This window comes from Populus trichocarpa, chromosome 1 (genome assembly GCF_000002775.5).
Source record: "Populus trichocarpa isolate Nisqually-1 chromosome 1, P.trichocarpa_v4.1, whole genome shotgun sequence".
NCBI classification, from domain to species: Eukaryota; Viridiplantae; Streptophyta; class Magnoliopsida; order Malpighiales; family Salicaceae; genus Populus; species Populus trichocarpa.
The window spans coordinates 8,419,735-8,443,487 of NC_037285.2; the positions used below are offsets into that span (position 1 = coordinate 8,419,735).

Consider the following 23,753-nt stretch of genomic DNA (forward strand, 5'->3'; position numbering starts at 1 on the left):
CGTGTTGTTCTTTTATTTAAGTAATAATAAAAAATATCATTCCCAGGTGTGTGGGCCTATTCTATGAGGCCCACATGTCGAGCTTGAATTTCAATAAGTAATATATGTTAACCTCCAAGATTTGCGTGTCTTATTTTTTTTTTAAATATTAAATTTAAATTTGGATTAAATAAATAAATATTATATATATATATATATTCTTTATTAATTTTTGAATTAATTAAATATATATTTAAGAACAACATTAAAGTTTTAGTTTGTTTTAGGTGAGATTATAGTAGTTTTTTTGAGTTTTGTTAAGTATTTTTTTTATACAACCTGATGTATTTGTTTTTGAAAATAATATTTGATGATATTTGTGCGAGTGTTTATTTTTAGTATTATATAATTAAATAAATATAGTTTTTTTAAAATGAAATATTTAGCTATTTCTAGTCCAAGATGTACAACGTTTATTTAAAAGGTGAATCGGGTCAACTTTGGTGAATTTATTGTATCTTTGTCATGATATTTAAAATACAAAAACAAGCATGTTTTGATTTTTTAATTTTTTTTTTTGTTGTTGAAAAACACGTAAATATGCTTGCATGTTTTTTTAATCTATTTTTGAGTTTTTATGTTAATATAATATTTTACCAAAAACTATCATATTAAACTTATATATCAAAATATTTTGACACCAAATTTTACGATTCTAGTTGCAAAATCGCAACAACTATTTTTTTTTAATTACTGTTATTTTTAAGTGAGATTTTCTTATCTAAAAACTTAAAAATAAATAAAATAAATACTTGAATCAAAATAAAAATTACCAAGAATTTATGATCGTGTTTTATTTTTTGTGTTTGACATTTCATTCATTTTTTTAATCTAGTAATTTTATTAAATTTTAAATTTAACTCCAGCTAATTAGGCCAAAAAGTACTTAATAAAAAAGAAGAAGAAGTGGAGTTAGCTTGTTGACTGTTCATATCAATAAACCAACTAAAATGACGCCTAGTTTTTTTTTTTAGAGCGTGTTTGGTAATGTGGTTGCGAGTACTTTTCAAATAATTTTTCGTGTTAAAATATATATCAATGATGTTTTTTCATTTTTTAAAAATCATTTTTGATATCAGCACATCAAAACGATCCAAAACATACAAATCATATTAAATTTTAATAAAAAAAAACAAAAATTTCAAAAGTTTTAGGAACACAACCACAGCTGTATTCCCAAACGTTACGATATATTAGAAAATATTGTTTCCCATCAAATAAAATAATATGTTCTTACTGCCCCTACATTGCTTAGATTTTTAAATTCGAATGTAATTATGCATACTCAACTCTTGCCGTTGCAGTCATCAAATACATCATCATCATCATCCTTGTCCAGGTTTCCCCGGAGTTGACATCGCCGGCAATAACTTATTTTTACAAAAAATAATTATCACATATATTTATATGAATTTTTTATATATAAAGTTGTTTATATAATCTTCTACTTCTTATACTAAATAGAATTAATACCAATTCAATTTTTTTTTATTATTTTAAAAAGGAGCAATTTTCTATTTTACAACCCTTCCTCTCTCGTGAATGTAAAAAAAAAAAAAGAATTTCAGTATATTTCTAGAGTTTTATTTATCTATTTCTCTTGTCTTTTTTTAAATTATTAGATTTATTTTATCGATTTTTTAATAAAATTATTAATGCTATAATTAGAATTTCAGAATATTTCTAGAGTTTTATTTATTTATTTTCCTTGCCAATCATCTCTCATGTCTATTTAATATATTTTAAAGAATATTACTATTTTAAATAACAACAAGTTATAAATTTATTTTTTCACTCATGAAATGAAATGAAATGTATAAACTGTAATTTTTTTTTTCAATCCCTAATGTTTTTTTTTAAAATATGCTAAAAACTAAAAATAATCCTTGGAAAAGGGGTGACGTGTAAGAAACCCAGCAAAAATGGATTAGAGTGGAGCATAAAAGCAAAGAAATGGAAGCACTGCATCATTGTTTGTAGGGTCTCATTTGATTTTTCCCTTCCTTTCCTCACTCTCTAGTCTCTGCGTTTTCACTACAAAAGCCAACCCAGCCCAACCAAAAGATCTTTCTTTTCTTAGCTGCCACCTCTCTCTCAAAAATATATTTCTCCTCTTGCAAATTCTTCAATCCATAAGAACCTGCTACTATTCAATCCCTACAATTGTTTACGTTTCTCTTCTTCTTTAAGGTAAAAACTTCGTTTTTTTTTTTCCTTCAAGTTTTTGGTTCATTTGATGCTTTCGTTGTGTTGCTGGACTTTTTATATTGTATGTTTTTACCTAATGGTAGAAATGAATATCGCGTTGTTAAATGGTGCATTGGGTATTGTGAAGGTAAGGAGAAGTGGAGGATTTTAATTTCTTTACCATTTTGTTTTTGCTAATTTTTGTGAAGCAACCCATTGTTGATACTTGATTTGATAAGCTAATACGGGTACTGTTTATCCTGATATGATAGGCAGCGTAGCACATGCTGGGTTTTTTTTTTTTTAGAAATGGATATCATGTGAAATTATTTGAAGTATCTCATTAACTTTTTTTTTTTTGGAGAGTTTTGGTCACTGAAAAGTAAGTGATAAAGTTGAAAAGGGGCGTTATGTGAAACTATTGAAAGCTGAATAAGTTCTGTATATCTAACTTTTCCGACGTTTTACCACTGGCTGGAATATAATTTGTTTGCGTTTATGGTTTTCTCGCTGGATCCTTGGTTCCTGTTGATTTTGACTTTGTAAGTTGTAATTGAAAGGATGGGTGGGTTGTTGCAGGCATGACGCTGGTTGCCCAGGCTGGTCCATCATCCTCTATACTTAAGGAGATAAGCCGCTGTAAAGCTGCACAAAATGTGGTTATTGCTATGGCTAGAAGCACTGATGCATCTAAGCTAAAGGAAACTCCTCCCAGATTCTCTTCATTGTCATGTAATTCTAGCAAGACACCTCAGATTCTGAGTTCAGAGAGTCTGTCAGTAGGAATGAAGAGAGGGCATCGAGTTGTTGTTGCCGCGAGCCCTCCTACAGAAGATGCTGTCATTGCCACAGAACCACTAACAAAAGAGGATCTTATCGGATACCTTGCCTCTGGTTGCAAACCTAAGGAAAATTGGAGGTAAATTCTCAATCCGTGATCCTAGTTGGATTAGAGTGGTATCTTCGTCTTGTTGGAGACCTTGTCACTGGCTGCAACCCCAAGGAAAAGTAGTATATTGTCAAAATTTTGCATAGATAAAAGGCTCTTCTTTTGCCCATTCCACCACTCCTAAATTCTGCAAATCGTGGCGATTCTTGAATTTTTGCAATTCAAATACTCTGTCACAAGACATGTACATATCCATCGAAGGTCAATTACGATCAAACATATATCCATAAGGGTTTGTTGTACCCTTCTGACTAGTTTATCTCAAACTGTAGTGCGTTGCATGCTTTTCAAGTTGTAAATCCAAGTACCTTCTGTTAAAGAAAAGGTTTTTGTTCCTTGTCCTTTGTAACAAACTTGTTATTATCCCATTTCATTTTGTTTTGGTTGATACTCAGTACTATTGGGTTTTCATACTTGATTTCTGGTTTTACCTATACCCTAGGTATTGCTCATTTACAGTGTTGCTTTTGCAGAATAGGTACAGAACACGAGAAGTTTGGTTTTGAGATTGGAACTTTACGTCCTATGAAATATGAACAAATTGCAGGGTTGCTTCATGGTATTGCTGAGAGATTTGACTGGGACAGAATAATGGAAGGTGACAACATCATAGGACTTCAACAGGTAAAATGGTCATCATGGTTATCTTTATTTCCTTTTCATAGCTAACCGCATCTCATCTTATGCATATCTTATACTCTGCTCTGGACTTATTTTCTACTGTTTATATACAAGCTAATTGCATATCTTACATAGGAAATTTTGTGCTGTTTTCTCAAATGGCCTGGGTTGTGGATTATGTGGTTTTAATTGCTTTGGCCAGGGGAAGCAAAGCATATCATTAGAACCTGGTGGTCAGTTTGAGCTCAGCGGTGCTCCTGTAGAAACTTTGCATCAAACGTGTGCTGAGGTTAATTCACACCTTTATCAGGTAAGTTGAGATTAATACACATCAACATGACTTTTGCTCAGGTTAATTCAACATTTGGGTTTATTTCTGGTAGTAGGACAATTTTTTTTTTTGCCAACATCATCTGGATGGATATGAGATTGCGTGATGGTGCTGTTTTCTTTTTCTCACATTTTTTATGAAACACACACTCACTATGTCCTTGTGATCTTGCTGTCTTCATATGTTAATTTTTCCAGGTGAAAGCTGTGGCAGAGGAAATGGGAATTGGATTCTTAGGAATTGGCTTCCAGCCCAAATGGGGACTTAAAGACATACCTGTTATGCCCAAGGTAAAATAATCCAATCAATTTATTCTCCTTCTCATGCAATCAGCTTGGGTGGAAAATATACTAAGACATGAAGACATGGGTTATTAAGGAAAGTAAAAGGTAATAGTTGTCATGGAATGAGCTTGAACATGATTTCCATGCAAGACAAATGTGCCGTTGTAAACTTTTTATGCGAGTTTTTGTGACATTTAACAGAAGGGATAGAATAAATAAAATTATGATCGTACACGTTTGTATTCTCGGTTTTTATATTGTTTCATGGGTTTCATGTTTGGCTTTTTCATGTCGAACCTTCATAGTATGCCATGAATGCTTCCTTCTTTGTTAAATATGGCAGATTGTGTCTCTGAGCTTTCACATATCTTATGCCAATCTCTCGAGAATTGTTTAGTTTTGTGGCACAAGGCTGATTTGTCCAGCCAACTATACACCCTAGTATATTCTTTCTATAAGCCATCTAAAGTTGCATATGTAGACTGAGTTAAGTGTTCATGCCTAGAGGAAAAGCCTCTACAAATACAGGGGCTACTTTTAAGCAATGGAATATTTCATAGAGGTTCCTTTCCAATCTATCCTTCAACATACCATCAGTGATATTTAATTTATGTTTGTTATCCCAGCGATACTAGGCTTCTCATTTAATCTCTTTTTTCAATGCTTCTTTTCTTTTCCTTTTGTTTTTAGTGCTGTTTATAATCATGCTTTCCCTTGGAAATTTGATTGCTTGTCTACTGACATGTATTTTGTCCAGGGAAGATATGATATCATGAGGAATTACATGCCTAAAGTTGGCTCGCTAGGACTAGATATGATGTTTAGGACTTGCACCGTTCAGGTTAGATGAATTTTGCTTTCTTCACTGGTTTGGTCATTTTGAAGCAATTTCTTGCCTGGTGGCTAATTATTAGTGTAAACTTCCTTTTCTGTATTTGATGATTTTTTTGTCTAATGTATATTGATAACTTTTTATATATAAAATATTAAACTTTCAATAGGTTAATCTGGACTTCATTTCTGAAGCTGACATGATAAGAAAATTTCGTGCTGGCCTTGCTTTGCAGCCGGTGAGAAACTTTCCTAAACTTTGAGTTTTTTTCAAACACAAATTTTTCTGATTCTGTGATATCTTTTTATTGGAAAATAAACAGATAGCAACAGCTCTATTTGCAAACTCACCTTTCACCGAAGGAAAACCAAATGGCTATCTCAGCCTAAGAAGGTTTCTAAACGTAATTGTACTGTTGTATTTAATATGAAATTTGTTTCCCGTAGGCTTCTTAGTGATGTTTCTTTACCTGAGCAGCCATATCTGGACTGATACTGACAACAATCGTGCTGGCATGCTTCCATTTGTTTTCAATGACACCTTTGGGTAAGTTATTAACTTGTTATTTGAGAGGAAAATAACATTTAAGCTTTTAATTTTTGGGTTGGGGGTGGTGGGGGATGAGCGGGTTTGGAAATCCATCTACAGAATCTGTATTTTTGAGTTAATTTTTATTTTGAACACTGTGATGTACAGAAATCTAAGTTGGCATCGACTATGAGCACAGATGATAACTATCTGTGTTAGTATATATCTAAGGATATGTATACTTTAGCTCCTTGCTATTTTGTTTGCGATTAAGAGGAGTCATCATCACCCCTGACTTCTGAGTTAAAAAGGATTTAACATTGCCAGCATCAATCCCCTTTTTTATCAGTTCTCAGATCAGGGGTAAATAAATGGGGACACATGCCGAATCCTGCGTACAAATACATGTTACATGTATGTTTGCAAGGTTAAGTTCATAATGTTTGCATGAATACTCTCATAAACAAATGCGCGCGCACATGGTGCATGAAGTTGATTGTATGATGGCAGTTCTGTTTTATTTTTCCCTTTGCAGGTTTGAGCAGTATGTTGATTATGCTCTTGATGTTCCGATGTATTTTGTTTATCGGAAAAAGAAGTATATTGACTGTACTGGAATGTCATTCCGGGTTTCTTTCTATCCTTTATAGCCTTGTAATTTAAGGTTTTTGATTTTTCACCATTTTTGCAGGAACCTTATCCATTAAATCAAGCTACTAATTTTTCAAGTACTAATTGGTGGCCATTTTATATTTTGCAGGACTTTTTGGCAGGAAAACTTCCTTGCATTCCTGGTGAATTGCCAACTCTTAATGACTGGGAAAACCATTTGACAACAATATTTCCTGAGGTTAAATGATGTGCATTTTGGTTCTTTTGCCAAAAAATATCGTGCTGTGATCTTGGCGGCTCATTTAACACATTGCTTTCTCATTTCTTTCAGGTCAGGTTGAAGAGATACTTAGAGATGAGGGGTGCTGATGGAGGGCCTTGGAGGAGGTTATGTGCTTTGCCAGCATTTTGGGTAGTTGGCCACTTTGATCCTATTCTTTTTCTTTTTTGGTTGCATGATTTGTCTATGTCTGAAATGATTTTTGCAAATTTTTTTTGATGGAATGAACAGTAGAACAGTTACAGTAGCAAGGATGTGAAACTTGAAAATTTTAACTTTTACCCATAGCATGGTTTATTGCTTTGTCTTCTTTTAGTTTGGCACCCTTTTCAACAGATCCGTATTCTTCATAATTGAATGGAGGATTTTATTACTTGCCTCCATTTAAACAATATCATCAGCTCATTTTGATTTCTGTTTTCAAATGTCAGGTAGGGCTGTTATACGATGAAGACTCACTTCAAAGTGTTCTAGACATGACAGCTGACTGGACCTCTGAAGAAAGACAGATGTTAAGGAATAAGGTAACCCAAAACACTTTTACAATGGAACTCTATATCTCCATTCCTCAAATTATAATATGCCTAACACAAGATCTGCAGCAGTGATTTTTTGAGTGAGAGTCATAGTTGTACGATGTTTTCTTTTAGGATGTCATGCAGTAAACTGAATATAAGCAAAAGATCATGACCCTGTTGAAGTCAATAGTAAAAGACTTGAGCGTGTTGTGTTGCTTGTTGGCATTTCTTTTGCTAACGTGAAAAGGCTGCCATAGAAGGATCCACAATATGGTGGACTGACAGATGATGAAAATTTTAAGTTTGAAAGAGACTTTCATTTACTTGTTCTCAACATTCCTGATGCAAGTTCATGAAACCTGACATTGCTAGAGGCATGGGTTTGTGTTTTAATATCTGCCATGACGTTGTATTTATGTGAGTATATGTGGTGTTAATAAGGACAGTTCTTGCTTGCTATTTATTTTTATCCCACAACAGAGATGCAGCCTGTATGTCTTCTGTAATCATGACAATGAATCTGATATAAAATTGTTTTTTAGGTTCCAAAGACAGGTCTAAAGACACCATTTCGGGGTGGACTGTTGAGACATGTTGCCGAAGAAGTTCTAAAGCTGGCTAAGGTAACTTTATTTTTTTCCAATAATGGTAGTTGGCTAAGTTAACCTGCAGACTGCTTTTCTTCAGCTTTAAGTAAACACTAGGTTATTGCCCGTGCTATTGATACGGCTTGGACCAAATTCTTTTGGAATGTAAAAGGATAATATCTTGACCATCAGAGTTTTTTCAGCATTGACATTAAACTCGGTACAACAGTTTAAACTCGAAAACTCTCGATTCAAGATTCAACTTTTGCTTAGCTTGAATTTTAAATTAAATCTTGTGAGAGTTGCCTTAACATGACCTTGTTGACTGGTAGGTTCAAAGAAAAAAAATGAAAGGAAAAAAATTGTTAAGTTCTGCCTAGTCCACCCGTTAAATCTGCTACCTGAGTTATGAATTACATTGGGTTAAATTTTATTTTATTATTGATAAGAATTATGAAACCGATTCTTAATTAGCCCCTTGTGATAAAAATTAATAAAATCTCAACATTAAAATATGGATTTAGAAAAAAAACCAAAAGAGAAAAAAAGGAGAATAAAAATAATCAAATGCTATTAAAAAAGGCCATGGGTTTGTTGTTAAAAAGCCTAGGTGCATGGACTTTAGGCAGGCTTATGTGTATGGGATAATTTGTTTTTTCTTTTCACCTTTTTCTTTGAAAAAAAAAGTTACGCAAAAACTAATAGCCACCTAGTGCTTGAACATGCAACCTTACCTAATTAAGTGCCTGTTTGGTATTATAATAGTGATTATTTTTCAAAGTGTTTTTACTTGGAAATATATCAAAATAATTTTTATTTTTTTAAAAAATTTATTTTTGACATTAGTACATCAAAACGATCTAAAAACACAAAAAACTTAATTTCAAGCAAATAAAAAAAATAATTTTTTTTCAAAAGCGCTTTTGAAACATAAAAATAAAAAGGCATCAAAGATACACGTTAAACCAAGTGAGTTACAGAGTAAATATGTCATCAAACAATTAAAATAATATATTAACTTGGTTAAACCGACCCTAGTTTTTTTAGTTGTTTTGATAATTGTTCTCTAAACACACTTATTCTACTGCAGGATGGCTTAGAAAGGAGAGGCTTTAAGGAAGTTGGTTTCTTGAATGCAGTGTCTGATGTGGTTAGCACAGGTAATTTAGAAGTAATTATGCATTTATTTTTGCATGTTTCCCCAGTAATTTGGCTATGTTAACCTGCATAAGTTGGTTTCTTAATGGTCATGATGATTGATAATTTTATGGCAGGTGTAACACCAGCAGAAAAGCTTTTGGAACTTTACCATGGAAAGTGGGGGCGGTCTATAGATCCTGTTTTTGAAGAGCTACTTTACTAAGGTGAATTAGATTTTTGTAGCACTGCAGCAGTGTCCTACTGTGTAACTCTCTCTCTCTCTCTCTGGGTTTAAACCTTGTTTATGTTCTGAACTACTTTCTTCAACTGATACTGATAGTTTGTCTGTCTTTTGCCGAATAAATTTCAATGTAAATCCTTGGTACGAGGATTCTCACAAAACTCTCATAGAATAACACCCAGACAGTTTGGAACCAGTGAACAATTTTTTAGCTTCCATAGCAATAACAAGCCGATCATGTGCTTTTCACAAGCATTCATTGTAACGTTTCCCTCCTTGTGTCACGCATCTCATTCTCATCATCCCTAATGAAAATGGTTAACCCGATTTGGTATCTAATTCTATTTTCACAAACTAACCAGGTTTTCATTGATCACAGTATGCAAATGGATTATGAGGTTGGTGAAGTGTGTAACAGAAATATGAAAGGAGGATCTAAACTTAAATGCTCCCTATTTTTAGTTCAAACACTGTTACATGGCAAACAAAATGTCAGTACTCATTTTAAGAATGATGGTAGCTAGCTTCCTTTCATAAAAAGTCTGTTTTCAGTAACATTCTACATTTCCCCACAATAGTAGGACCTTCAATGCCTTCTAGCAAGTATTTAATTGTCAATTGCTTGATTTGCCTTTTGTATCCCTAAAACCTTATGTGATCTTGTCCACCAACCCTATCTCACCAGGTCACCCTCCACGTCCGAGCCATGTGGGCTGCCAGCACCCACCAGGTACCGTGTGCTTCCCATACCCGCTAGAGATACATACCCCACCATATTACCATCTAATATGGTAGCTATCCATGCCACTGTTTTGTTTAGTCAAATGTATCTGGCTGGAGCGAGAGGTGTGAGATTGCTGCCCGGGGGGGGGGGGGGCTTCCTAACATAAGAGGGTGGTAATTTAGATGGGGACTGGCCATCATCCCTACCGCTCTTGAGTAGGTGTTGAATGGCTTGAAAACGATGCTAAAACAGCAAATTCTTAGACACATATCCATGAACATCATCAAATCTTATCTCGTGCTACCTTTTTGTCTGTTAGTGAAGTAAAATGCTAGTATGAAGTTTTGAGTCAAAATTCAGTCAGCTATCATTTTCCCATTCAATTTAGCCTGCAGCAGATGATGATGATGATGGAAGTATACTGAGATCTGTTGAATGTTTATTATGTATTTAGGTTTAATAGATTATATTAGAAGCAAACTACCAAATCACACTTTTCTCTTTTGGCTCAATGGGATTTTTTTGAACCTCAGACTACACAATGGGATTATAAAGTATCCATATTTTCATATAATCTCTTCAGGTGATGTGAAATCATTTATCATATTATAGGGAGGACTTAGCATAGGATCCCAACATCAAGAAGCCAACTAGTCCTTGCGGAAGGTCTGGAAGGAGGGCCAGAAAGAATACTTGTTTAAGAAGAGAGAGACAGACCGAAAACAGGACGGTCTCATGCCCTCCAATAATTGAAGCTTCCTAGCTCTCACCCTTGTGACACCACCCTTAGGTTTTACATCGCAAATTAGGCACCTAATTTGATCTTAAATCACTAATGCGATCTTACACCATGATATTTGTGGCATAACCACCTTATCAGTCTGAACATTACCAGAGTACCCTCCCTATATGTCTGTCATCTCATTTCTGTCCGAGTGACCAAGTTGTCTGAAAAAATCTCGAAATAATGAAGAGGTTTCTATTGACTGCCAAGTTTTATTGATATGATGCTAGACCGTAAATTTCTACCAGGTAAAAATTTGCTGGCAATGTGGTTACCTTACCTGGTGCAATCAAGGTACTAGGAAGAAGATTTTAATTTCCTATATATTTGCACGATCAGTATGTTCTCTATAATATGACAAGAACTCAGTAGTTATTTAATATTTTTGCTTAAGAAAACAGTAAAACTCTACAAGCCACCAAGGAATTAGAGATGTTCATCAAAAGAAAGACAAGGCGTTAAAGAGTGAGTAAAGGGATCAGCATTCATGAAATGTTCTCGTTAATACACCATTCCAGAAATGGTGGATTGAAGTAAGAAGGAAGTTGATAATAAAATAATAGAATTCCATCCAATCATTTTGGAGGAGAGCAAGCTCAAGGCAGAGAGAGAGAGAGAGAAATGGAAGTAAGAAGGAAGAAGGAAGTTGATAATAAAATAACAGAATTCCATCCAATCATTTTGGAGGAGAGCAAGCTCAAGGCAGAGAGAGAGAGAGAGATGGGGCAGTTTTGGAATCTTAAATGACAGACAGACAGAGAGAAAGAAAATCAATCATACTGGAGGTTGGGTTGGCTATTTTAGATTGAGTGAAGCCAATGTATGATTGCAACTTCTTGTTATTATTATTATATCCATGTCCAGCTCACAACTCTTGTTGGAGCTTGACATGTTCCCCTCCTCCTAACGGAGACACATCGTATTATTCATTAAATTTTCTCTATATTTCTCACTTTCTGACACGGAAGATATCAAACTCACCTTCTTAAAATCCTACCCCTCTTGCACCTACAAAAGCCCTGCGACTTTACATTCTTCGTCACTCTCTCCCCTCCAGTCCCCTCTCTATATTTCTTCTCTTAACATTTTCATTTTTTTTTTATTAAGACTAACCAATCAAGATGAGAGAAATCCTTCATGTCCAAGCTGGTCAGTGTGGTAACCAAATTGGTGGCAAGTTTTGGGAAGTTGTGTGTGATGAACACGGGATTGATCCCACAGGGAATTATGCTGGCAACTCTAATGCTCAACTTGAGAGGGTTAATGTTTACTACAATGAGGCTAGTGGTGGTCGCTATGTGCCTAGAGCTGTGCTAATGGACCTTGAGCCAGGGACCATGGACAGCTTGAGGACTGGTCCCTACGGGCAAATCTTTAGGCCTGACAATTTTGTTTTCGGCCAAAATGGAGCTGGAAATAACTGGGCTAAGGGACATTACACTGAAGGAGCTGAACTGATCGATTCTGTTCTTGATGTTGTTCGAAAAGAAGCTGAGAATTGTGATTGCTTACAAGGTATGACTTCCACATCCTCACATTTGTAGGTAAATCGTGTTCAGTTTAGTCCATTTATCATTGCTTGGCACACGCTAACTTTAGTTTCTTGAATTGATGACTGATAATGTGATTAGGCTTCCAAATCTGTCATTCTCTGGGAGGTGGAACTGGATCAGGAATGGGGACTCTGCTCATATCAAAGATCAGGGAAGAATACCCTGATAGGATGATGTTAACTTTCTCAGTATTTCCATCTCCCAAGGTTTCTGATACTGTGGTTGAGCCCTACAATGCAACCCTCTCTGTACACCAACTAGTTGAAAATGCTGATGAGTGTATGGTCCTTGACAATGAAGCTCTCTATGATATCTGCTTTCGAACTCTCAAGCTCACCAATCCAAGCTGTAAGTGAACCATGCCTCAATTTTTCATCCTTGTTAGTATTCATACCTTATAAATTGCAACATCTCTAATATGAAAGTGCGAAATTACGTTACAGTTGGTGATCTTAACCACTTGATCTCAGCAACCATGAGTGGAGTGACATGTTGCCTTCGGTTCCCGGGCCAATTGAACTCTGATCTTCGGAAACTAGCCGTGAACTTAATCCCCTTCCCGCGTCTCCATTTCTTCATGGTTGGTTTTGCACCATTAACCTCCCAAGTCTCACAACAGTACCGTGCCTTAACCATCCCGGAGCTGACACAACAAATGTGGGATGCTAAAAACATGATGTGTGCAGCTGACCCTCGGCACGGTAGGTACTTGACAGCCTCAGCTATGTTCCGAGGCAAAATGAGCACTAAGGAAGTTGATGAACAAATGATAAATGTGCAAAACAAGAACTCATCATATTTTGTTGAGTGGATTCCAAATAATGTTAAATCAAGTGTTTGTGACATTCCACCAACTGGGTTAGCAATGTCATCAACATTTATGGGAAATTCTACGTCTATTCAAGAAATGTTTAAGCGTGTTTCGGAACAATTTACAGTCATGTTTAGGAGAAAGGCGTTTTTGCACTGGTACACTGGGGAAGGAATGGATGAAATGGAGTTTACTGAGGCTGAAAGTAACATGAACGATTTGGTTTCTGAATATCAACAATATCAAGATGCCGCAGCCGATAATGAGGGGGAGTATGACGAAGAAGAGCCTATGGAGAACTAAGGAGAATTTGATCTGGTTATTTGCCTATGGCTATGGCTTCAAGGATGAGTTGTTTCTGGTGGAGTTATTTATGTTACTGTATGGAGGTCAATATTTGAATAATTTGGGCCTCTGATGACCGTGAGATTGTGAACATTTCTATTTATAATCTGAGTATAAAATTTGTATTATTGTTTTGTTATAATGTGGATGATTATCGTTTTTCTTCATCTATTTTACATTATCTACATTTTTTCTCCCAATAATATTAATTTTACCGAAATTATTTCTTGAAAAATCTCAACGTCTTAATTTTGTAGAATTCACTATTAGAGTAATTTGAGGACGATTTTTTAATAAAATCAGCATTTCTTGTTTTTCTTTAAATTCTAGTAGTAAATACATGGAAATCCCTAGTTTGCAAATGAGAAAGTTAGCTATCTATAAATTTATAATTTACTAAAAAACTTTGAGGTAAAATCTCAGGTACTTAATCGTTCGTATGAATCTGCATTACTATACATTATCTATATGAAGTATCTGTCTTTTTTTTTCATTTTCATTTCTTTTCCTTTTAATTGATTCTTTCTATAGTTTAATTATATAAAATTATGGTAAACATATTAAATTAAAAGACAGAGAACTTACATGTAAAACACGAAAAAAAAAACATGGTCAATCCCAAATTCACAATATTTTTTTTATTTTGATCCTAAAATTTATTTTATTTATTTTTTAGTTTTTTGGTTTGAGAGAAAAGGAAGAAACTATTAAAAAAAAACAACATAAGAGAGAAAAAAAATTGATGGATATAACAATTCACAATTAAAATGGTCAAACTTGATGTCAAATAATTCAATTTAATGAGAGGAATTCGATAATAGTAGTTTTACACTTCATCTTGCTTGAAAAAGTAAATCATGCATGAGAGAATTTTTTTTCTTAGTTTGATTTTTTTTTTGTTTTTGGACCAATTTATAAGTGTTTTAAGTTGAAAAATTGATTTAGTGAGGTTTTTAGAGTATTTCTTAGGTGTTTTATGTCAAAATAGGTTAAAAAATAAAATTTTAAACTTAAAAACACCTCAATTTTATTTTTTAGCCACCCCAAATGATCGGAATTTGAGTTGATAGACGACATGTTGTCTACATTAATTTTTATAAAATTAAAAGAGATTGACAACATGTCTTACACCTCTTAATGTAAAAAATGTATATAAACCCAAGTGTATGGGCTTGAGTAGTTGGTCAAGTGCACGGACTTGGCTTGCAAGGTTTATTAGCGCCTTACTTTTATATTTTTTTAAAATGATATAATAAAATGCATCTACAATACTAATAGATTTTTTATTATATTAAAAATTAACTTGAAATCCTTTCATGCAGAAAAAATATATAATCCCAAGCATATGGGTTTGAGTAATTAATCAAGTGCTCAGATTTAGTTTGCAAGGTTTTTATTAACGCTTAATTTCTATCTTTTAAAAAAAATATAATAAAATATATTTAAAATATTAATATATTTTTTATTATATAAAAAATTAACTTGAAATCCTGCTACCTCTTAAATCCAGTGTCGTGAAAGAGAATGATATGAAGTGCTTATTGCCTTACCAGGGAAACAGAAATCAAATGTCAATTAAATATTAATATTAGATTATTGAAAAACGAAAATAACTTGGGTCCATAGCCCCGTCGCAGAGCATTAGGATGCACTTGTTCAAGAGGTCATCGGTTGGGCCTTTTCTCATAATTTTTTAAGCAATTACTAGTTTTTTTTCCCTTCTATTCCGACTGTCGAAAAAGGTCTTCATGGGACTAGCATCAACCCAAATTCACCCCATACACACAGAATGTGAACCCAGAAGGGTGGTCAAGCCCTGGCATGGTTCGTTCCCACTTCTAGGGTTTGCTCCTACTTTTCTTATGTTCAGTCAGGGCTCCTTGGTTACCTAGTCTGGTATTAGCTGGATCGGCCCATTGAACTGTCCAGCCCTAGGGATGCACCTCCTACCATGACACAAACAGAAGAAAAAAGGCTGAGAGGTAGTACTTGAATGCTGTTTACTAAGCAAACTCTAACAAGCTATCACCAAAACTCTTAGATTGTTACCATTTTTTGTTCAGATCCTAGGAAAGTTGTAAAAAAGAAAATTTCTTCTGGAATATTTATCTACGTTGTAGATGTTCAATCTAAGAATTGCTAGAATACATTTATGGACTTGCCATTTAAATCGCAAAAAGATTAGACAGTCACCGCTTAGATGGTAAGTTGAGAGACCTTCGACGTATAGAATTAGCTCCTCTTGCGATAATGGCTCCTATTTTATTCAGGCATGTTGATAATGGCTCCTGCTTTCTCTTTACATTGATCTGATGTTTCGTGAGAATTGACATGTTATGTCCAGCTGCTCATCATGAGAACGGAAAAGACAGGATTTTACCGTGGCCGGAGATTTTGCTGGGCTTTGAGATCAAACTTCTATATTTACACAACAAGCAGCCACTGCTGAAAAGCAAAGAATATTTGATTAAAAAACTTGGAATACAAAAACACCATTTCCACCTCTGCTTGTGCAGCCACAACCAATAGCACTGTACATAAATTACAAGGATTACAACAATTTATTTTCACCCTCTAAAAGCAATTTGAAACAACAGGTGATTCCATCTACAAACATGTAATCTGTCACAAGAATGTCTTAATTATTCCTCCAGATTTTTGTATTGGAAAAGGTCAGCAAACAGAAACAAGGGTATTGTTCATATGTGCATGAGTGACCAAAATGGCAACACCCAGTAACTGACCAAACCTAACCCATCAAAAATGTTTCGAAAGAATTCTTCAAGATGACAACCAATCAATGCATGCAGTAGATCGGAGCCCTTCACAGCCAGGTTTTTTGCTGTGAGGTCAACTCAAAAAAACCTTGGATCATCCTGATTTGAAATTAAGCTCGTGTTCACCATTGGTAGTCATCTTAAGGAAATGAGCAATCCAAGAAGAGATTTATTTTGACCTTTGTCCTACTATCATGCATTTGTGTTCCTTTTATTTTCAAGAGTTGATGCCTCTTTTAGAGCTGCTTTTGCCTCATTCTCCTTTCCCATTGTTAAAAGAGCTGCTGCTTGTAAATAAGATGCAATATGCCAAATAGGGAATATTGCCTGGGCTTGCAGTGCATCATTTAGGGCCTCCTGTGGCATGTCACTCAAGAGGTAGGATAGACTTCGGCGTGCATGAACGGTTGGGGAAACCATGGTTCCAATATTAATGAACTGCAAAATGATAAAATGTGAGCTCAATTTTGGAAATTTTGATAACAATTGATAGAACAATTTGTAACTTCTGATTGCATCAGAAATACATAACCCCACTAAAAGAATCCTACTTTTGAGATCTCAAAGTTCTGTAAAGATAGGCTTTTTTTCTAGTTTGATTGTAAATTCATTAACACCACCTCTACCTGTACTCTCCACATTAATAAACCTATTTTATCCACTTCAACCAATCTCAAAGGTCATCTAGCAAAAAAAAATAGAAACCAATTAACCTGGGAATAGAATTCAGTGGCAGCTCTAAAATCTTTGTGCCGGAAAGCAACATCTCCCTTCTTCTTTGAATTTAATATTTCCTGCATTTGGTTGGTCCACATCTGGAACGAGAGCTACAAGACAGTAAAAAAAGAAAACGCAAGCAGGTCATAGGAAAAAATGTTACAGCTGAACTAGTCAGGCATATGTAAGAAATCAATGACACGTGTGAAATAAAGGAGATGCAAACACAGGATGAGTGCAATCTATGGGATCTAAGAATCAAGTGATTATTCACCAGCATCCATGTAAAATCACTAGGGGAAAAATGGCAAAGGTAAACAAACATGAGCATGGAAATACATAAAACATTAACTAAATAAATGCTAATGGTGAAATTCTGAGAATCAAGCAATATTAAAAAGACCAATCAAGAAATATCAAGTGACATTCTTTTAATATTATCATTACTAAAATCATAAGTAAAGCATTCAAATGTTCAAGGTCAAAATGATGCTAACATAGCAAAGCAGAACCTTGAAGCTAGAATGATTTATCAATTTCTTAATTTTCAATTCCATGGATCTAGCATAGCAAAAAAGAAAATGAAAATATTCCTTAAGAGATCTTCAAAAAACACCATAACTTGACATAATGAAAACAAGTTTTGAATCTCTAATTAAAGTGACAATAAAGGTCCAGATGGTTGCTTTAATAGCATTCCATTACTGTTACCATTTTATTATATCAGAAACAAACCTCAGTTGCTGCACCCTCATCATCTTTATACCCAAGCTTTTCTAAAATCTCATGTATGGCAGTCAAATCCATTCTTAAACAAGCCTCGCCAAGTGGTGACAGCGGTAATGCTGCAGCACCATCTTGTATCCCCATCAATTCATGAGAAGGAACCTGCAAATCAGACTACTAAATAAGTCCATTGAGGGATAGAGTGATTCAAAACTTTCAATTCACACCATCAAGACAAGAGAATGTTGCGTATTATAGTTTGTAAAATCTCAAGTAATAGGTCAGCACCAAAACTCAAAGTAATAAATCAGAAAAGAGCCATTCCAAAAGGTGTTTTAATAGACACCGTCAACCGAGTACTGCTTATTGCAGGCCCTGACAAAAACCATTATTTCATCCACAGAACACATTTCCAGATATCAGGTCATGTAAATGAATAATCATTCTTATGTTTATGACTAAGAATGTCATTTATTTTCTTCTTTTTTTAATCGCTTTGAGAGTAAAATGAAGTCGCTGCCTGTGGAAGGATTCATTTGAGAAAGTCAAGGCATTATACGGATAAGATGCCAGATACTTAAGAATAACTAGATAACAACCAACCTCAGTATCCTTCTGCAGAGGAATCAAAGCAGCAACTAAAGACTTAGGATTTGGTCGCTCCCGGGGCTCATATTGTAAACAGCGTGAAGCTAATCGCACCAACTCAGTTCCATCATCATTTGCAAATTGGCCTTCCAAGCAAGAATCTGACAGCATTTGAATATTTCTGTCCCTTATCAAGTCCAGTGCCTGAAATAAATTGTTCAGTAAACTATTAGCTGCCAATTATGTGATACTCTAAATGTTCCAGATGGGAGTTTAACCAAGCATGTTTGAACAATCTCATTTTATTGTTCAAACATGCTTGGTTAAACTCCCATCAGGAACAACAGCCAACACAATTAATTTCAGGAATGCATGTACATCTAGAACAATAAAAATGAACAACGGAATCACTACATCTAGTCATACTGCAGCCACTGCCTTTATCCCAGGCAACATCCCAGATTATGTTGTGATTCCAGTGGGAAGATAGAGCCTTCGAGGTGCGCAGAATAATAAGTGAAGAAATTTGCAATGAAACCAACTAACAGATGCTTAATGTTTCTGCATCAAAATGATCGTATTGAGGAAGGAACTTACATGGCTGGGAGGAATATGTTTCCCACTGAGAAGGTCCAGCAAGAGGGTGCCAAAGCTATAAATTACACTTTCTGCTGTTACCCTTCCTATAGAATGAATGAAAAATTGAAGTGATATAGGAGATAAACTAATTAACAAACCATGATTATGATAGCTGATAAGGAAAATAATGGATGAGCATAAATTATGTTAAGAACTTGAATGATCAATGTGATACACCATCCAGGATTCAATTGAAACAATAATTCCATATGCCATATATACAGAGATCAGGGTGAAGCTTGCAGGTGGAGGAACATTTAGCTGGTTCGAAAGAATTAAGTACCTGTCCTCAGATACTCAGGAGGTGTAAATGCCAAGTTTGTACTGTAACTTTTTCCATCTATACTGTTCTTCATCAGACCAAAGCATGAAAGTCTAGGGTTGCCCTCCTGACGAATAGAATGATGAAATGAAAATGGACTCTGTTAAATCCTAACTGTGGATACTGGACACGTTAAAGATAATGAGATACTTACATCATCAAAGACAACTCTATAAGCATTCAGATCATGATACAGAGCACGTCCCTTGCTGGCACAATATTCTAGAGCTTGTGCAAGGTGTAGAGCCACTCTAAGTCGCATTGCCCATTTCATTGGCTGTGTTTCCCCTGAAGAAACCAGAAGGTCAACATTGAGTTCTGAGAAAATTTTAAGAAGAATAAAAGAACAAGACTGCTCCTTGGTATCTTGGTTTGGTGTACTAACTCCAAGCACAAAGCAAGAGTTCAAGCTACAGAAATGGTGAGCAAACCAAGAGCAGATCTTTTGTATCGCAAAAATCTATAACAGAATGTTGTTGTTTGTAGCAAAGAGTATAAAAGAGAAACGTGCAATTTTTCCTCCATAATGTACTGCAGGCGCACACACTTCCAATAATAGGAATAATAATTGCTCAATTGGACACACAAGCTTGGAAATTAAAAGAAAGAAACCTGCAATATCCACTAGATGCTAAAGCAAAGGAAAGGGCACCAGAAACAAACTTACAATGGAATAGGTGTTTGGCCAATGTATCATTGGGCATAAATTCAGAAACGAGTAACCTCTCATCCCCTTCACAGCAACAGCCGAGCAAATTTGCCAACCTATGGTTCCTCAGCTGACCAACAGTTCTTGCTTCTTCCTAAAGTCATGGAACAAGAACATCATCATGCTACTGGCAGTTGTGTAGGTAAATGGAAAGGGCAGGACAAATGCACATGGTATTTGGTAAATACAAAATGCTATGCTTCACTTACCAAAAACTGCCTGGCATCAGGCCAAGAAGATCTATTAAACCGTTTCACAACAATCCTTCTCTGATTCTCAAGCTTCCCCTTATAAACCACATTTGGAGCCTTTTCCCCATGTTCAGAAACTATATTTTCCACAGAAAACCCAGATGTCGCCATCCTGAGGGTTTCAATGTTGTATTCACGGAATGCAGGCAAATCATCGAGTTCACTCCTCTCTTCCTTATCTACAAAGACCAAACAACCCAAAGATCAAAATGACACCACATATATAAACAAACAAAAACCTCCCATTTCACTTACCCTCATTGTGGTCTTCGGGAACTGATCCATTATAGTCAGAACTCCAACAACACTTGGTGAGCTTTGAACACTCGCAACCCATTCCAATAACACAATTTGAAAGCAAGCACTAATCAATTCGAATCTTCAAAGCCCAAACTTTCTCTAGCTCAACCACTCCATTAGCTTCAGCAGACCAATCCTTTCTTAAAATTTTACAATATCTCAACGGCAATTATATCAAAAAAACTTCAATTCTCGCTGCAATCAGAATAGAAAAGATTGGAACTTTGCCCTCAAATGCTTTTTTTTAGAACAACTCAATTAACCTATGGCAATAACAGTACAATTCAAACATTTCATTCTACAACAACCCGAAGCTACAAAAGAACAAAATAAGAATCTTATAATGTCACATCATCAGTTCTCTAAATTTGAAAAAAAAAAAAGGAGCAAATCCTAATTCTTATCAATCAACATCATTTTTATCAAGTACGAATTCTTCATTTCCTTATGAATCTAAACTCCCACAAAAGATATGCGAAAAAGAGAGATTCCCAGATGCTAATTTCCTTTTCCTTAGCTATCTCAACAACCAAACAAAAGAAAGCATCGAAAGAAAAGGAAAGAAATACCCTATCAGCAACGATTCCACTGAGTCAACCCAGTCCAGCACCAGCAGCATCAAGACTTCATCTCTCTCACCCTCTCTCCCTGCATCAGCTTCAAGTGATTCACTTTATAGAAAACCAAATCAAACCCACAGAACTTGAATAAAAAAAAAAGAACACAAACAAAGAGCACAAAAGAGAGTCTTGAACGTGAAGAGGGGGAGCTAAAGAGAAAGGACTCTAAGCTTTAATCAATTCCTAGATGGGTTGAAGAAAGAAAATTATTACAAGGTTTTATGCTTGTGTTTTCTAGTTTGTGTTGGTAATGAAAATAAATGGACCTTGGGTTCTTGAAAAGTTGGGTTCCGTGTGTATTTGAATCTGAGAGAGAGATCTTTCAGCTCATTTATTTCTTTCTAGGTGAGAGAATGAGAATTTTGAGGGCTTTGAGATTTGGATTACAGTATCGAATTTCTTATAAAGTATTATATAATAAACTAAATAGTTTAATATTTATTTACATTTATATAGAGAGAGAGAGATAGAGGGAGGGAGATATGTGTGAGAGATTTCCTTGTCTTCGCTGTTTGCTTGCGGTGCTGTTGTTTTTGAATGTATTATACTATTATTGTTTTGCTTTGTTTTCTATCTTAATTTCCACCGACATGACACTCACTTTTCTCAATCTCCTACAACTAAGCCACCATTGTCAATGGCCTCTTGCACTGTTATTAGTTTTAGTTATATGAAATCCAATATTGAGATTTTGAGAATAATTCTGCTGTAAGAAGTTGATAAAAACTATTCCTTTTTTTTTTTCTGGTTTTGAGGGGGAAGGTACTATCAAATCTCCGTCACGAGAAATTACTTTCACGTAGCATTTACTTGGACTCGTATCTAAAATGATCCTAGCATGAAGACAACATTATTTTTACCTGAACTTAAAATACGCTGTTCCCCCCTTCGAGAGAGATTTTTATTTGTTAAACAAATAACGTGCACTGACACAGTAATTTTATTTTTGTCTTTGAACACTTTCTTTTGTCTTTTCTTCTTGTTTTTTATAGCGAGTTAAAACTAGGTGTAATATTTTTTGTTCGGTTATTTTTTATAAAAAAATAATAACTAAACCAAAAAAAATCGAAATCGATTCAAACCAACCGATTTCGGTTCGGTTCAGGTTTTTTAGGATAAAAACCGGTTCAAACTGGTTTGGTTCGTTTTTTTCGGTTTGGCTCGGTTTTTTATGATTTGGCTTGGTTTTTTCGGTTCGGTTCGGTTTTTTCGGTTTCAGACTTATAAAACCGAAACCGAATCGGTCGGTTTTTTTAAAATTTTAATCAGTTTTTTTTCACGGTTCGGATTATTCGATTATTGTTTTTCCAGTTCTCTTAGTTTAATCAGTTTTTCAGTTTTTTTGGCTCATTCCCAGTTAAAATAGTTTTTATGGTTATGATTTTTAAAAAATAATTTAAATTAGTTTTAATTTTTAAAAAATATATATTGAGTTAAAATTTATATAAGATGGATTTTTTTATTACAAAACAAATGAAAAAAAAATTCTTGAATGGAAAATAAATTATTGTGGGGTTCGGTGTAAAGACAGAATTTTCATGTGGTTAGATAAAATGCAGAAGCTACAATAATACTTGCAATACCAAAACAGTCTCTAACTCTTGTTGGATTGTTAAGTACTTGATGTTGTTGAGCAATTATTATTTTTTTGAATTTTCTATGAGTTTTTGTATTGACAATTTTGTTATTTAAAGCAAAATAAGTATTTTAGTTATTAAATTGAATATAATGACAAATTATAAATAACCAAATATCTTATTGTTGATTTTTTTTATATCATGTAAAGTATTATAAAATTATAAATTTTTTTATGTAATTTTTAAAAGAAAAAAGAAAAAAAGTTAAATTATAGAATAATTTTTTCATTATCTTTAAAACGTTAAACCATGTATTGAAAAAAAGAGAGTAAAGAAATATTTAATTTTAGTATGAATAGTTCCACTTGATCAAATAGAATGGTTGAACTTGATATTAAAGTATATGTTTGGATGCAGAGGATGAAATTCTGATTTTGTTATGCTTTAAATTACTTTTTTTAATGTTATTAAATAGTTTTGATGTATTAGTATTTAAAATAAATTTTAAAAAATAAAAATAGAAAAATATTATTTTAATATATTAAAAAAAAAACACTTTAAAAAATATAATTCCATACTATTCAGACATTCCCCGTAAACCTACCCAAAAACACCACTGAAAACCTATTTTTTAAAAGAAAAAAAAAACGTGGGCCTTTAGCAGAGGTGATACAGTCTTTCTTACAGCTGACATCCTTTTATATTTTTTTTAATCGTTTCTAAGATGACTGAGCAAGCTTTGGTCTCCGTTCAATCGCAACATGACTCCCACTACCAATGTTGTCAAGGTGGCTTTCTGGTTTAATAGCTGGGTGGCCTGTGCTTGTCAAGGAAACAGGTTGATTGTAGAGGAAGATTCGATGAACATCACCCTAATTAATTATTGGCCATCTTCTCTCCATGAATCTATAATTACTGGCAACTTCTTAATAATCACAGCAACAGAAGATGGGAGCACAGATAGATTACCATGATTGAAGAAACAGAACGAGGCCTCTGCATCTTGGACTTTGTGGGTGCCATTCCTTCAAATACAGTTCCACTTTTCACTTTCAGCCATGGGTTTTAATTTGTCTTTCAACAAGTTTCATTCCACAGACTAAAATTGTTCTCTGCCACACCTTTATGTGTCATCATTGGAGCCTCTGAAATCACTGGCAA

At 34.5% G+C, this 23,753-nt stretch overlaps 3 protein-coding genes across 3 annotated transcripts; 2 read left to right on the forward strand and 1 right to left on the reverse strand.

The window, feature by feature from the left end:
• Positions 1-2,003: 2,003 nt before the first annotated feature.
• LOC7472768 (glutamate--cysteine ligase, chloroplastic) lies at positions 2,004-9,345 on the forward strand. Its single transcript, XM_002297999.4, has 16 exons — positions 2,004-2,229; positions 2,806-3,145; positions 3,649-3,799; positions 3,999-4,106; positions 4,325-4,417; positions 5,169-5,252; positions 5,413-5,481; positions 5,566-5,636; positions 5,721-5,789; positions 6,307-6,400; positions 6,532-6,621; positions 6,715-6,795; positions 7,095-7,187; positions 7,724-7,804; positions 8,859-8,928; positions 9,043-9,345. Exons 2-16 carry the CDS (start codon positions 2,808-2,810, stop codon positions 9,129-9,131), a joined length of 1,581 nt encoding a protein of 526 aa, XP_002298035.2. The 5' UTR covers positions 2,004-2,229; positions 2,806-2,807; the 3' UTR covers positions 9,132-9,345.
• Positions 9,346-11,476: 2,131 nt separating this feature from the next.
• On the forward strand, positions 11,477-13,533 carry LOC7472769 (tubulin beta chain). Its single transcript, XM_002298000.3, has 3 exons — positions 11,477-12,172; positions 12,289-12,558; positions 12,654-13,533. Exons 1-3 carry the CDS (start codon positions 11,779-11,781, stop codon positions 13,322-13,324), a joined length of 1,335 nt encoding a protein of 444 aa, XP_002298036.2. The 5' UTR covers positions 11,477-11,778; the 3' UTR covers positions 13,325-13,533.
• Positions 13,534-15,809: 2,276 nt separating this feature from the next.
• LOC7472770 (serine/threonine-protein kinase BSK7) lies at positions 15,810-21,438 on the reverse strand. Its single transcript, XM_024587280.2, has 12 exons — positions 21,282-21,438; positions 20,965-21,043; positions 20,351-20,590; positions 20,054-20,274; positions 19,803-19,938; positions 19,290-19,423; positions 19,097-19,202; positions 18,772-18,857; positions 18,190-18,378; positions 17,596-17,748; positions 16,857-16,970; positions 15,810-16,581 (listed from the first exon to the last, which is right to left on the reverse strand). The coding sequence occupies exons 3-12, from the start codon at positions 20,430-20,432 to the stop codon at positions 16,336-16,338; spliced, it is 1,467 nt and encodes a 488-aa protein (XP_024443048.1). The 5' UTR covers positions 20,433-20,590; positions 20,965-21,043; positions 21,282-21,438; the 3' UTR covers positions 15,810-16,335.
• Positions 21,439-23,753: the final 2,315 nt, after the last annotated feature.